Source organism: Petromyzon marinus, chromosome 56 (assembly GCF_048934315.1).
Source record: "Petromyzon marinus isolate PM22_M1 ecotype Great Lakes invasive population chromosome 56, UKy_Petmar_22M1.pri1.0, whole genome shotgun sequence".
Taxonomy (NCBI): Eukaryota; Metazoa; Chordata; class Hyperoartia; order Petromyzontiformes; family Petromyzontidae; genus Petromyzon; species Petromyzon marinus.
In genome coordinates this window covers 2802776-2816398 of record NC_133722.1, presented here as the reverse complement: position 1 = coordinate 2816398, position 13623 = coordinate 2802776, and the positions used below count along the sequence as shown (strand labels likewise).

Genomic DNA, 13623 nt, shown 5'->3' with positions numbered 1-13623 from the left:
CAACTCACATCACACAACTCACATCACACAACTCACATCACACAGCATCATACAACTCACATCACACAACTCACATCACACAGCTCACATCACACAACTCACATCACACAACTCACATCACACAACTCACATCACACAACTCACATCACACAACTCACATCACACAACTCACATCACACAACTCTCATCACATAACTCACATCACACAGTGTCTCTCTATCCCCGTGTCCCCGTGTCCCCGTGTCTTTCTATCCCCGTGTCTCCGTGTCTCCGTGTCTCCATGTTCTCCATGTCTCTCTATCCCCGTGTCTCCGTGTGCCCGTGTCTCCATGTTCGCCATGTCTCTCAATCCCCATGTCCCCGTGTCTCCGTGTCTCCATGTCTCTATATCCCTGTGTCTCTATATCCTTGTGTCTCCATCTCCCCTTGTTTCCATGTTCTCCATGTCTCCATGTCCCCATGTCTCTAAATCCCTGTGTCTCCATCTCCCCGTGTCCCCGTGTCTCCGTGTCTCCATGTCCCCATGTCTCTAAATCCCCATGTCTCCATCTCCCCGTGTCCCCGTGTCTCCATGTCTCCATGTCTCCATGTCTCTAAATCCCCGTGTCTCTATATCCCTGTGTCTCCATCTCCATGTGTCTCCATCTCCCCGTGTCTCCATGTTCTCCATGTCTCCATGTCCCCGTGTCTCCGTGTCCCCGTGTGCCCGTGTCTCCGTGTGCCCGTGTCTCCGTGTGCCCGTGTCTCCGTGTGCCCGTGTCTCTGTGTCCCCGTGTCTCTGTGTCCCCGTGTCTCCGTGTCCCCGTGTCTCTGTGTCCCCGTGTCTCTGTGTCCCCGTGTCTCCGTGTCCCCGTGTCTCCGTGTCCCCGTGTCTCCGTGTCCCCGTGTCTCCGTGTCTCCGTGTGCCCGTGTCTCCGTGTGCCCGTGTCTCCGTGTCTTCGTGTGCCTGTGTCTCCGTGTCCCCGTGTCTCCATGTCCCCATGTCTCCGTGTGCCCGTGTCTCCGTGCGCAGGGTGCGATGCTGGAGATGCCCACGCCGCTGCAGGGAGACAACGCCTACAACGCTCGCTTCGGGGAGGCGATGGTAAACCTGGGGGACCTGGACCACGACCACTACCCCGGTACAACCCCCCACCAACCCCCCACCCACCCCGGTCCCAGGCACCCCCAAGACCACGTATGCGACTGCAGCGTCTCGACCGCCCTGGCTTGGTTCCCTGAGCTCCACCCGGCCACCACGAAACCCTCCCTCTGTGTCTGTGCTGTCGTACTCCTCACGACTGAGCGCCCTTCGTGATGCGTCAGCGTGCCGGATCCTCCTGCTGTGATCGCGTTGTAGCTGCTGCTGCTGTAGCTCTAGATGCAGCAGCTGCTGCTGTAGCTGCTATAGCTCTAGATACGGCAGCTGCTGCTGTAGCTGCTGATGTAGCTGCTGTAGCTGCTGCTGTTGTTACCCATCCGACAATGTCACCCAAATCCGGAAGAACGCTGCTGCTGTGCGAACACAGGGACTAGGTTCGTGCAGTGGTGGTGTAGCGTTATTGTTGCTGTTGTTGCTGTTGTTTTTGTTCGATATATTTAAGTCTTTCAAAGTTGGCCTCTCTAAACCGGCCTTCATGCCCCCGCTGGTTCTGCTTATTCCCCCTGCGGCCTTCCGTACAAGGTGGTGGCGCATTGGTGGGGATCCTACGGATGAAACGCCCCGCTTTACAGAGATGTAAATTACTATTGTTGTTGTTGTTGTTGTTCATAGTCTTAGCTCTTCCGGTAAAGTCACGTTGAAGGGAAACAATAAAAGAATAAAATATATACAAAACAATAAAAATTTTCACGTTTCGACCATAATGCAAACGGTCATCATTTGTATATATTTTATTATTTTATTGTTTCCCTTCAACGTGACTTTACCGAAAGAGCTAAGAATATGAATTACTGCAGTCACGAAAGCTTTAAATCAAAATTTGTTGTTGTTGTTATTGTCGTGTTGTAGGATTGTTGTGTTGTTGCTGTAGCACAGTTGTATTCATACCGTGTCAACCCATACGGTTTATGACCCTGTCTTCTTGTACGGGGAAATTGAGTTTTCAGGTACATACGGCATACAGCCGTTTCAATGCGGGCAACAAAAGGCATTGTGTGTTCGTTTGTGTTTCTCGCTTGTGATGGGACTTTGTAGGATGAGCCTTGAGATTTATAGGGGGCACGGGGTGACCGATACGGTCTGAGTTGGTGTGTAAAAAAGCTAGGGGCACTGATCAGGGGTTGACAGGTGTGTGTTGAAGTGTTGTTATTGTGGTGTTTTTTTAAAAAAAGTAAGAGTGTCGTGTTGTTGTTCTTTTTGTGCTGCTGTTCTTGTGTTGTTGTAAAAGTGTTGTTGTTGTTGTTGTGCTGTTGCTGTTGTTGTGGATGGTAGAGTTTGCGATCGGAGCGCCTAACGAGGACGACAACGGCGGGGCGGTGTACGTGTACCACGGCAGCGCGCACGGCATCGCCGCCAAGTACTCGCAGGTACGCAACAAACACAAAGATCCCCCCGTGTAGCCTCAACAGACTGTTGGGGCAAGTGCTGTTAGCGAGCAGCACCGGCGATGAAGGCCGGCACTGTGCCACACGACGGGGGTGGGTGGCCAACACCGCGTCCGGCCGCCTTTGTCTCCCCAGTGACGATGTTCACACACCGCACCAGTTACTCGTTTGGGGCTGAGCCGACCTAGGGGAGGCCCAGATCATCGTCACTGGGGTTGCTCGTGAGCAGGAATCGAGCCCGGATCGCCGGGTTTGTAGCGCAGAGCGCCAACCGCTACGACCACCACTCCACACGCACGAACGTGCACACGCATGCACACACGCGCGTACGTACGCAAATACGCAACGGGCCGCCACCACCACGCCGCCCCATCTCCCGCTCTGTGCCCCGTCTCTGGTTGTGCTGCGTCGTCGCAACAGAGGATCAGCGGTCGAGGCATCCACCCCTCCCTGCGGATGTTCGGCCAGTCCCTGGCGGGTGGACTCGACCTGGATGACAACGGCTTCGCAGGTGACGCTGTGTGTGGGTGCTCGTGTCTGTGTGGGCGTGTGTGTACGTGTGTGTGTACGTGTGTGCGTGTGTGTACGTGTGTGTGTACGTGTGTGTGTACGTGTGTGCGTGTGTGTGCGTGTGTGTACGTGTGTGTGTACGTATGTGTGTGCGTGTCTGTATGTGTGTGTGCGTGTGTACGTATATGTGTAGGGGAGCGGTAGTGTAGTGGTTAGTGCGCTGCGCTATGAACCCCGGCGACCCAGGTTCGATTCCCGCTCACGGCCAACACCAGTGACGATTATCTGAACCGGTCCTGGACCTCCCCTAGGTCAACTTAGACTCAATACATATCTTGTGCGGTGTTGGGGAGACAAAGGCGGCCCAGGCGTGGTGCTGGTGACACCACCCACTCGTGTGCCGTACTGGCCGTCATCGGTGCTGCTCGCTAACAACACTTTCCCTCACAGTCTGTTAAGGCTATATGGGGAGCGTGGGGGGGGGGGAGAATCTTTATCTGTGTGAGCAACGTGATCATCGCCTGCAGCTGCTTTGTCCACATCTGGGACAAGTAGTTGCCCTCCAAGCTCCCCGCATTTATACGCAAGCGTGTGTGCAAAAAGCCACTGCGAGTGGCCACGTGGAATGTTCGAACGCTAGCTACGGAGGAGAGGCTGCCACTTTGTCGAGAGCTGGACCGGTACCGCCTGGATCTCTGCGGTATTCAGGAGGTCCGGTGGACCGGCTCTGGTTCCAATCACCATGAGGGGTGGACAGTCCTCTACTCGGGGCAGGAGACTGCCAAACAACAGGGAGTGGCTCTTCTTCTGAATAAAAGAATGAAGGGGGCGTCGGAGCATGGCGGTGAGGTGTGGGAAGCTGTAAGCCCAAGGCTATTATGGGCTCGCATTCCCATCAACCAAAGGCAAGTAGTGGTGGTTGTGGTTATTTATGCCCCCACCGAAGATGAACATCAATGGTGGGATGCAGGCAAGGCCGATGAGTCAGATGCCGCCTATGACCTCCTGTCACAGGTGCTGGCTAAAGTGGCCCCTCGGGATAGAGTCATCTTGTTGGGTGAATTTAATGCTTGAGTGAGTCATGATGCTGGAACCTGGGTTGGAGTGATTGGAAGGCATAGGCCAGATCAGTTCAATAACAATGATAGGAGGCTGCTAGAATTCTGTGCAGCCCATGGGCTTGTAATTACCAACACGCTGTTTCGGCTTCGGCGCATCCATGCAACATTGTGGATGCATGCTGCATCCAAGCATGGACATCTGCTGGACTATATGATAACGGAACAGTGGATGCGGGCCCATGTCCTTGACACCAGGAACTACCATGGAGCTGATCTGCCCACTGAATATCGCCTTGTCATCTGTAAGATGCGCCTGCCATTCTTCCACTCTGGTGGTGGATGTACACGCACGATCCCATTCAAACCCATAGTGGCCTGGTCTCAACTAACTGGTAAAAGTTGCAAGCGAGAATTCCATCATCACTTGCAGCTGCTTTTGGTACATGGTCCAGAACTCCCCAGATACCCTGGCAGATGGAGGAGGTGTTCCAGCTGGCTGAGAAAAAGTGACAGACCCACTCCCACCGTGTACAGCATCCCACGTTGGAGAATGAGGAGGCTTACCACACCTTTCGCTCGGAGGCTTGGAGAGCCGTGCGGTGCGGTAAGGATGGGTGGTGGTCGAGGTTTGCTGAGGAGATGGAGGCTGCCTCAGCAGCCCGCGATCACAAATAAATATTTAACGCCATCAAAAAGTAACTTGCAGTGCCACACCTATCACCATCATGAGGAGAAAGAAAGGTGATCCGATCTCCGACCCCCAGGAATAGGTTTGCAGATTAGCTGAGCATTTCTGTGAGGTCTTGGGGGAGGGGAAACCCCTCAGCGGGGAAAACATCATGTGGCAAAGTGGAGATGACCCTGCTGAGGCTGCAGTGCCTCAAATATTGGAAGAAGTAGTCACCCCCTGGAGTGGCTGGCTGACGTGACATCTGTTGAGGAAGTACAGAAGGCGATCCAGAGTCTGAAACCAGGAAAAGCACTAAAACGAAATGCTGAGGGAGTGTGGCGTTTTGAACAGACTGCACTGTATGACATAATACCAGTCTGGACCACTGGACGGGTTCCATGGGATTGGAAGGATGCCCTGGTGGTCCCCCTCTTTAAGAAGGGGGACCACAGAGACTGTAACAACTATAGGGGTTCTCACTCCTCAGTGTGCCTGGAAAGGTCCTTAGAAAGGATTATTCAACATCGCCTTGCCAGGCACGCCGAGGAGAGGCTTGCTGAGCCCCAATGTGGTTTCAGGCCAGGGTGGTCCTGCACAGATGCCATATTTTCTGTCCGTTTGCTACAGCAGAGGTGTGGGGAATTCCAACAACACCTTCATCTTTACCATATTGGCTCTGGTTTGTTTTCTTTGTGCTTTCAGAGTCTCTGCTCACAATAATTCAGGACCTTCAAGATGGTAAAACTACGTGGCTGGGAGTCGGAGCCAATCCCTGTTCACCTTGGGGTGCGACAGGGATGTTCCTCTGGCTCCCATATTATTTAACATCTTTTTCGACCACGTAGTTTGTGAAGCCTTCTATGGCTGTACTGGAGGAATCTCCATCTGGTACAGAAACAATGGGAGGCTGATCGATGCCTGGGTGCGGTTAAGGAATGGCTTCCTATTGGTCAACCATGTTATGCATGCTGATGATCTGGACCTTACCATCAGCCCCACCAAAACTAAGCCCCTGCGTGGGTATGTTGTGCCATCAAACACTCCACCCCCACAATCCCCTTTGGTGATGGGGCAGTTCTGGAGAGAGTGGAGAGTTTTCCATACCTGGGCTCTGTGCTTATAACCGGCTCCGGTTTGACAATAGAAGTCTCACTCTGAATCAGTCAAGCAGCAATATCTTTTCATCGGCCGTGTAATGCTGCGTTGAAACTACCCGGTTTGCTGCTCAGCACGAACCTTCGGGTCTTCTCGGCCATGGTCAAGCACTCCCTTCTCTATGCTTGCAAAAAGTGGACCCACCTAATGAAACATCTTCGCTGGTTAGAACATTTCGGCTGGCCTGTTTACGATCCATCCTGGGATTAATCAGGCTGAATTGTGTGAGGAGCTCACAAATTACTGAAAGATCTGGACAAAATCCCACCGGTGAGCTCCTCCAGCAGGCAAGGCTGCCCAATCACCGCATGCCCAAACAGCTTTTGTTCGACCGGATAGAGATGGCTAAATGGGCGTTGCCCGAGCTAGAGAAGAGATGGAGTGATGTGGTACAGGAGGACGTGGAGCTGAGTGGACTTGCCGATGACTGGTACCAGCGGTGTCAAGATCGGCCTCTGTGGAGGAGGCTCGTGAAGGACGCTACTGGGCAGTTGGAGGCAGTCGCCCTCCAACAACAACGGAGGGCCGAGGAGCGACGCTTACAACACAGCAAGTTGGCATAGTAGGGGGGCACAGGTGGTGCTTCGGCCAGTCATCTCAGTCAGTCAACCCATGGCACCTGGGTCTGTCCCGTGACCTTCCATTGGGCGTTCGACACTACACGTGGCCTTAAAGTGCACATGGCCTGGCACAGGCGCTGTGGTGACGTCACCACCACTGTTGTTGTTGTTGTTGATGAGCGTGTGCTGGCGATTTTCGTGGGTGGCTCACATCTGTTTCTAAAAATATCGTTGTCTCTGCAGACCTCGCGGTCGGAGCCTACGGTTCAAATGCAGCCGTGCTGATCAGGTAAACAGCCTGGCCTTGACCCTCCCCTGACCTGGCATGACCTTGGCCAGACCTGGCATGACACGACATGACCTGGTATGACCCTGACCTAGCATGGCACTGACCTGGCATGAACCTGCTCTGACCTGGCATGTCCCTGACCTGAGTTCAACACGCAAACACATGACCCTGGACTGGCCTTGTATGACGCTGACAAAACCTGACCAACCTGTGATCATGTCCCCCCCCCCCCGTGTCCACCCCCCGTATCCACCCCCCGTGTCCCCTCCATGTCCACCCCGTGTCCACCCCCCCCATGTCCCCCGCCATGTCCACCCCGTGTCCACCCCGTGTCCACCCCGTGTCCACCCCGTGTCCACCCCGTGTCCACCCCGTGTCCACCCCCCCCCGTGTCTTCCCCAGGGCTCGTCCCGTGGTGGACGTCTCGGCGTCCGTGGTGCTGCCGCGAGGGATCAACGTGACGGGCCCTGGGTGCGGCCGTGGGGGCCGTGGGGCCCACTGCTTCACGGCCTCCGTCTGCCTCTCCTACTCGGGGCCCGGGCTCACGCGCAGCCTCGGCAAGGACCACCTCAGACGCGGCACTCACCACGGCACTCACCACCACACTCACCACGACACTCACCACCACACTCACCACCACACTCACCACGACACTCACCACCACACTCACCACCACAGTCACCACGACACTCACCACGACAGTCACCACCACACTCACCACCACACTCACCACTACACTCACCACCACAGTCACCACGACACTCACCACGACAGTCACCACCACACTCACCACCACACTCACCACTACACTCACCACGGCACTCACCACGACACTCACCACGGCACTCACCACTACACTCACCACCACACTCACCACTACACTCACCACTACACTCACCACGGCACTCACCACGGCACTCACCACCACACTCACCACGGCACTCACCACCACCACACTCACCACCACACTCACCACTACACTCACCACTACACTCACCACGACACTCACCACCACACTCACCACCACACTCACCACTACACTCGCCACGACACTCACCACTACACTCACCACGGCACTCACCACCACACTCACCACCACCACACTCACCACTACACTCACCACGGCACTCACCACGACACTCACCACCATCACGACACTCACCACGACATTCACCACGACACTCACCACTACACTCACCACGGCACTCACCACGACACTCACCACCATCACGACACTCACCACGACACTCACCACGACACTCACCACGACACTCACCACCACACTCACCACGGCACTCACCACGACACTCATCACGACACTCACCACGGCGCTCACCACGGCGCTCACCACGACACTCACCACTACACTCACCACGACACTCACCACTACACTCACCACGACACTCACCACGACCCTCACCACGGCACTCACCACGACCCTCACCACGACACTCACCACGGCACTCACCACGACACTCACCACGACACTCACCACGACACTCACCACCACCACACTCACCACGGTACTCACCACTACACTCACCACTACACTCACCACCACACTCACCACGGCACTCACCACCATCACGACCCTCACCACGACACTCACCACGACACTCACCACGGCACTCACCACGACACTCACCACGACACTCACCACGGCGCTCACCACGGCGCTCACCACGACACTCACCACTACACTCACCACGGCACTCACCACTACACTCACCACTACACTCACCACCACACTCACCACGGCACTCACCACCATCACGACCCTCACCACGACACTCACCACGGCACTCACCACGGCACTCACCACGACACTCACCACGACACTCACCACGGCGCTCACCACGGCGCTCACCACGACACTCACCACGACACTCACCACGACACTCACCACTACACTCACCACGACACTCACCACGACCCTCACCACGGCACTCACCACGACCCTCACCACGACACTCACCACGACACTCACCACCACCACCACACTCACCACGGCACTCACCACTACACTCACCACTACACTCACCACCACACTCACCACGGCACTCACCACCATCACGACCCTCACCACGACACTCACCACGACACTCACCACGGCGCTCACCACGATGCTCACCACGACACTCACCACGACACTCACCACCACACTCACCACGGCACTCACCACTACACTCACCACTACACTCACCACCACACTCACCACGGCACTCACCACCATCACGACACTCACCACGACACTCACCACGGCACTCACCACGACCCTCACCACGGCACTCACCACTACACTCACCGCGACACTCACCGCGACACTCACCACTACACTCACCACGACACTCACCACGACACTCACCACCACAATCACCACCACACTCACCACGACACTCACTACGGCACTCACCACGACACTCACCACGACACTCACCACTACACTCACCACTACACTCATCACGACACTCACCACGACACTCACCACTACACTCACCACGACACTCACCACGACACTCACCACTACACTCACCACGACACTCACCACTACACTCACCACGACACTCACCACGACGCTCACCATGACGCTCACCACGACACTCACCACCTCGTTCGCCCACTCACCATCTCACTCGCCCACTCACCATCTCACTCACCTACTCATCATCTCACTCACCCACTCACCATCTCACTCACCCACTCACCATCTAACTCACCCACTCATCATCTCACTCACCCACTCACCACCTTACTCACCCACTCACCATCTTACTCACCCACTCACCACCGTACTCAGCCACTCACCATCTAACTCACCCACTCATCATCTCACTCACCCACTCACCACCTTACTCACCCACTCACCATCTTACTCACCCACTCACCACCTTACTCAGCCACTCACCATCTTACTCACCCACTCACCATCTTACTTACCCACTCACCATCTTACTCACCTACTCATCATCTCACTCACCCACTCACCATCTCACTCACCCACTCACCATCTTACTCACCCACTCACCATCTCACTCACCCACTCACTACTTCACTCGCCCTCTCACCACCTTACCCACTCACCATCTTACTGACCCACTCACCATCTCACTCACCCACTCACGATCTCACTCACCCACTCACCATCTCACTTACCCACTCACCATCTCACTCACCCACTCACGATCTCCCTCACCCACTCACCATCTCACTCACCCACTCGTAATCCCACGCGTTCACTCCGTTGCGTGCAAGCGAGAGTCTATCGTGGCCTCTAGAGTTCCATGTTGTTGATGTTTTTGATGTTGTTGTTGATGTTTTTGTTGTTGATGTTTTTGATGTTGTTGATGTTTTTGATGTTGTTGTTGTTGATGTTTTTGATGTTGTTGTTGTTGATGTTGTTGTTGATGTTTTTGATGTTGTTGTTGATGTTGTTGATGTTGTTGTTGATGTTTTTGATGTTGTTGATGTTGCTGATGTTGTTGTTGTTGTTGATGTTGTTGATGTTGTTGTTGTTGATTAGACATGCGGTACGAGCTGATCGCCGACTCGGTGAAGCAGCACTCTGGCCTCCCCGTGCGGCTCTCGCTGGAGAGCGCCGAGGGAGCGAGCTCCGTGCCAGGCTCGGTGCGCCTCACCATCCATGAGCAGCGCTGCCTGCAGCACGTGGCCTACGTGAAGGCGAGTGACTCACCGACTGAGCGACTCACCGACTGAGCGACTCACCGACTGAGCGACTCACCGACTAAGCGACTCACTGACTGAGCGACTCACCGACTGAGCGACTCACCGACTGGCGAGTGACTCACCGACTGAGTGACTCACTGACTGAGTGACTCACCGACTGAGTGACTCACCGACTGAGTGACTCACTGACTGAGTGACTCACCGACTGAGGGACTCACCGACTGGCGAGCGACTCACCGACTGAGTGACTCACCGACTGGCGAGTGACCCACCGACTGAGTGACTCACTGACTGAGCGACTCACCGACTGAGCGACTCACGGACTGAGCGACTCACCGACTGAGCGACTCACCGACTGAGTGACTTACCAACTGAGTGACTCACCGACTGAGCGACTCACCGACTGGCGAGTGACTCACCAACTGAGTGACTCACCGACTGAGTGACTCACCGACTGGCGAGTGACTCACCGACTGAGTGACTCACCGACTGAGCGACTCACTGACTGAGTGACTCACCGGGCGAGCGACTCACTGACTGAGTGACTCACCGACTGAGTGACTCACCGACTGAGCGACTCACCGACTGGCGAGTGACTCACCGACTGGCGAGTGACTCACCGACTGAGCGACTCACCGACTGAGCGACTCACCGACTGAGCGACTCACCGACTGAGCGACTCACCGACTGAGTGACTCACCGACTGGCGAGTGACTCACCGACTGAGTGACTCACTGACTGAGTGACTCACCGACTGAGTGACTCACCGACTGAGTGACTCACCGACTGAGTGACTCACTGACTGAGCGACTCACCGACTGAGCGACTCACCGACTGAGTGACCCACCGACTGAGCGACTCACCGACTGAGCGACTCACCGACTGAGCGACTCACCGACTGAGCGACTCACCGACTGAGTGACTTACCAACTGAGTGACTCACCGACTGAGCTACTCACCGACTGGCGAGTGACTCACCGACTGAGTGACTCACCTACTGAGCGACTCACCGACTGAGCGACTCACCGACTGAGCGACTCACCGACTGAGCGACTCACTGACTGAGCGACTCACCGACTGAGTGACTCACCGACTGGCGAGTGACTCACCGACTGAGTGACTCACCGACTGAGTGACTCACCGACTGGCGAGTGACTCACCGACTGAGCGACTCACCGACTGAGCGACTCACCGACTGAGCGATTCACCGACTGAGCGACTCACCGACTGCGCGACTCACCGACTGAGCGACTCACCGACTGAGTGACTTACCAACTGAGTGACTCACCGACTGGCGAGTGACTCACCAACTGAGTGACTCACCAACTGAGTGACTCACCGACTGAGCGACTCACCGATTGAGTGACTCACCAACTGAGTGACTCACCGACTGGCGAGTGACTCACCGACTGAGTGACTCACCGACTGAGTGACTCATCGACTGAGTGACTCACCGACTGAGCGACTCACCGACTGAGCGACTCACTGACTGAGCGACTCACCGACTGGCGAGTGACTTACCACCTGAGTGACTCACCGACTGAGTGACTCACCGACTGAGCGACTCACCGACTGGCGAGTGACTCACCGACTGAGTGACTCACCGACTGAGTGACTCATCGACTGAGTGACTCACCGACTGACTGGCTCATTGACTGAACGAATGACTCACCGACTGAGTGACTCACCGACTGAGCGACTCACCGACTGGCGAGTGACTCACCGACTGAGTGACTCACCGGGCGAGCGACTCACCGACTGAGTGACTCACCGACTGAGTGACTCATCGACTGAGTGACTCACCGACTGGCGAGTAACTCACCGACTGAGTGACTCACCGACTGAGTGACTCACCGACTGAGCGACTCACCGACTGAGCGACTCACCGACTGAGCGACTCACCGACTGAGCGACTCACCGACTGGCAAGTGACTCACCGACTGAGTGACTCACCGACTGGGTGACTCACCGACTGAGTGACTCACCGACTGAGTGACTCACCGACTGGCGAGTGACTCACCGACTGAGTGACTCACCGACTGAGCGACTCACCGACTGAGTGACTCACCGGGCGAGCGACTCACCGACTGGCGAGTGACTCACTGACTGAGTGACTCACCGACTGAGCGACTCACCGACTGAGTGACTCACCGACTGAGTGACTCACCGACTGAGTGACTCACTGACTGAGCGACTCACCGACTGAGCGACTCACCGACTGAGCGACTCACCGACTGAGCGACTCACCGACTGAGCGACTCACCGACTGAGCGACTCACCGACTGAGTGACTTACCAACTGAGCGACTCACCGACTGAGCTACTCACCGACTGGCGAGTGACTCACCGACTGAGTGACTCACCGACTGAGCGACTCACCGACTGAGTGACTCACCGACTGAGCGACTCACCGACTGAGCGACTCACTGACTGAGCGACTCACCGACTGAGTGACTCACCGACTGGCGAGTGACTCACCGACTGAGTGACTCACCGACTGAGTGACTCACCGACTGGCGAGTGACTCACCGACTGAGTGACTCACCGACTGAGCGACTCACCGACTGAGCGACTCACCGACTGAGTGACTCACCGACTGAGCGACTCACCGACTGAGCGACTCACCGACTGAGTGACTTACCAACTGAGTGACTCACCGACTGGCGAGTGACTCACCAACTGAGTGACTCACCAACTGAGTGACTCACCGACTGAGCGACTCACCGATTGAGTGACTCACCAACTGAGTGACTCACCGACTGGCGAGTGACTCACCGACTGAGTGACTCACCGACTGAGTGACTCATCGACTAAGTGACTCACCGACTGAGCGACTCACCGACTGAGCGACTCACCGACTGAGCGACTCACCGACTGGCGAGTGACTTACCACCTGAGTGACTCACCGACTGAGCGATTCACCGACTGAGCGACTCACCGACTGGCGAGTGACTCACCGACTGAGTGACTCACTGACTGAGTGACTCATCGACTGAGTGACTCACCGACTGACTGGCTCATTGACTGAACGAATGACTCACCGACTGAGTGACTCACCGACTGAGCGACTCACCGACTGGCGAGTGACTCACTGACTGAGTGACTCACCGGGCGAGCGACTCACCGACTGAGTGACTCACCGACTGAGTGACTCATCGACTGAGTGACT

At 55.8% G+C, this 13623-nt stretch overlaps 1 protein-coding gene across 2 annotated transcripts in view; it reads left to right on the top strand.

Moving 5' to 3' along the window:
- The window catches only part of LOC116954700 (integrin alpha-9-like), a 113443-nt gene that overhangs the window by 69188 nt on the left and 30632 nt on the right, over positions 1 to 13623 (top strand). For both annotated transcript variants that reach the window (XM_076052451.1, XM_076052452.1), the window contains 6 exons: positions 1013 to 1121; positions 2414 to 2508; positions 2947 to 3037; positions 6726 to 6771; positions 7174 to 7328; positions 10292 to 10449. In XM_076052451.1, the coding sequence (XP_075908566.1) occupies positions 1013 to 1121; positions 2414 to 2508; positions 2947 to 3037; positions 6726 to 6771; positions 7174 to 7328; positions 10292 to 10449 (654 nt within the window). The remainder of the gene's footprint in view (positions 1 to 1012; positions 1122 to 2413; positions 2509 to 2946; positions 3038 to 6725; positions 6772 to 7173; positions 7329 to 10291; positions 10450 to 13623) is intronic.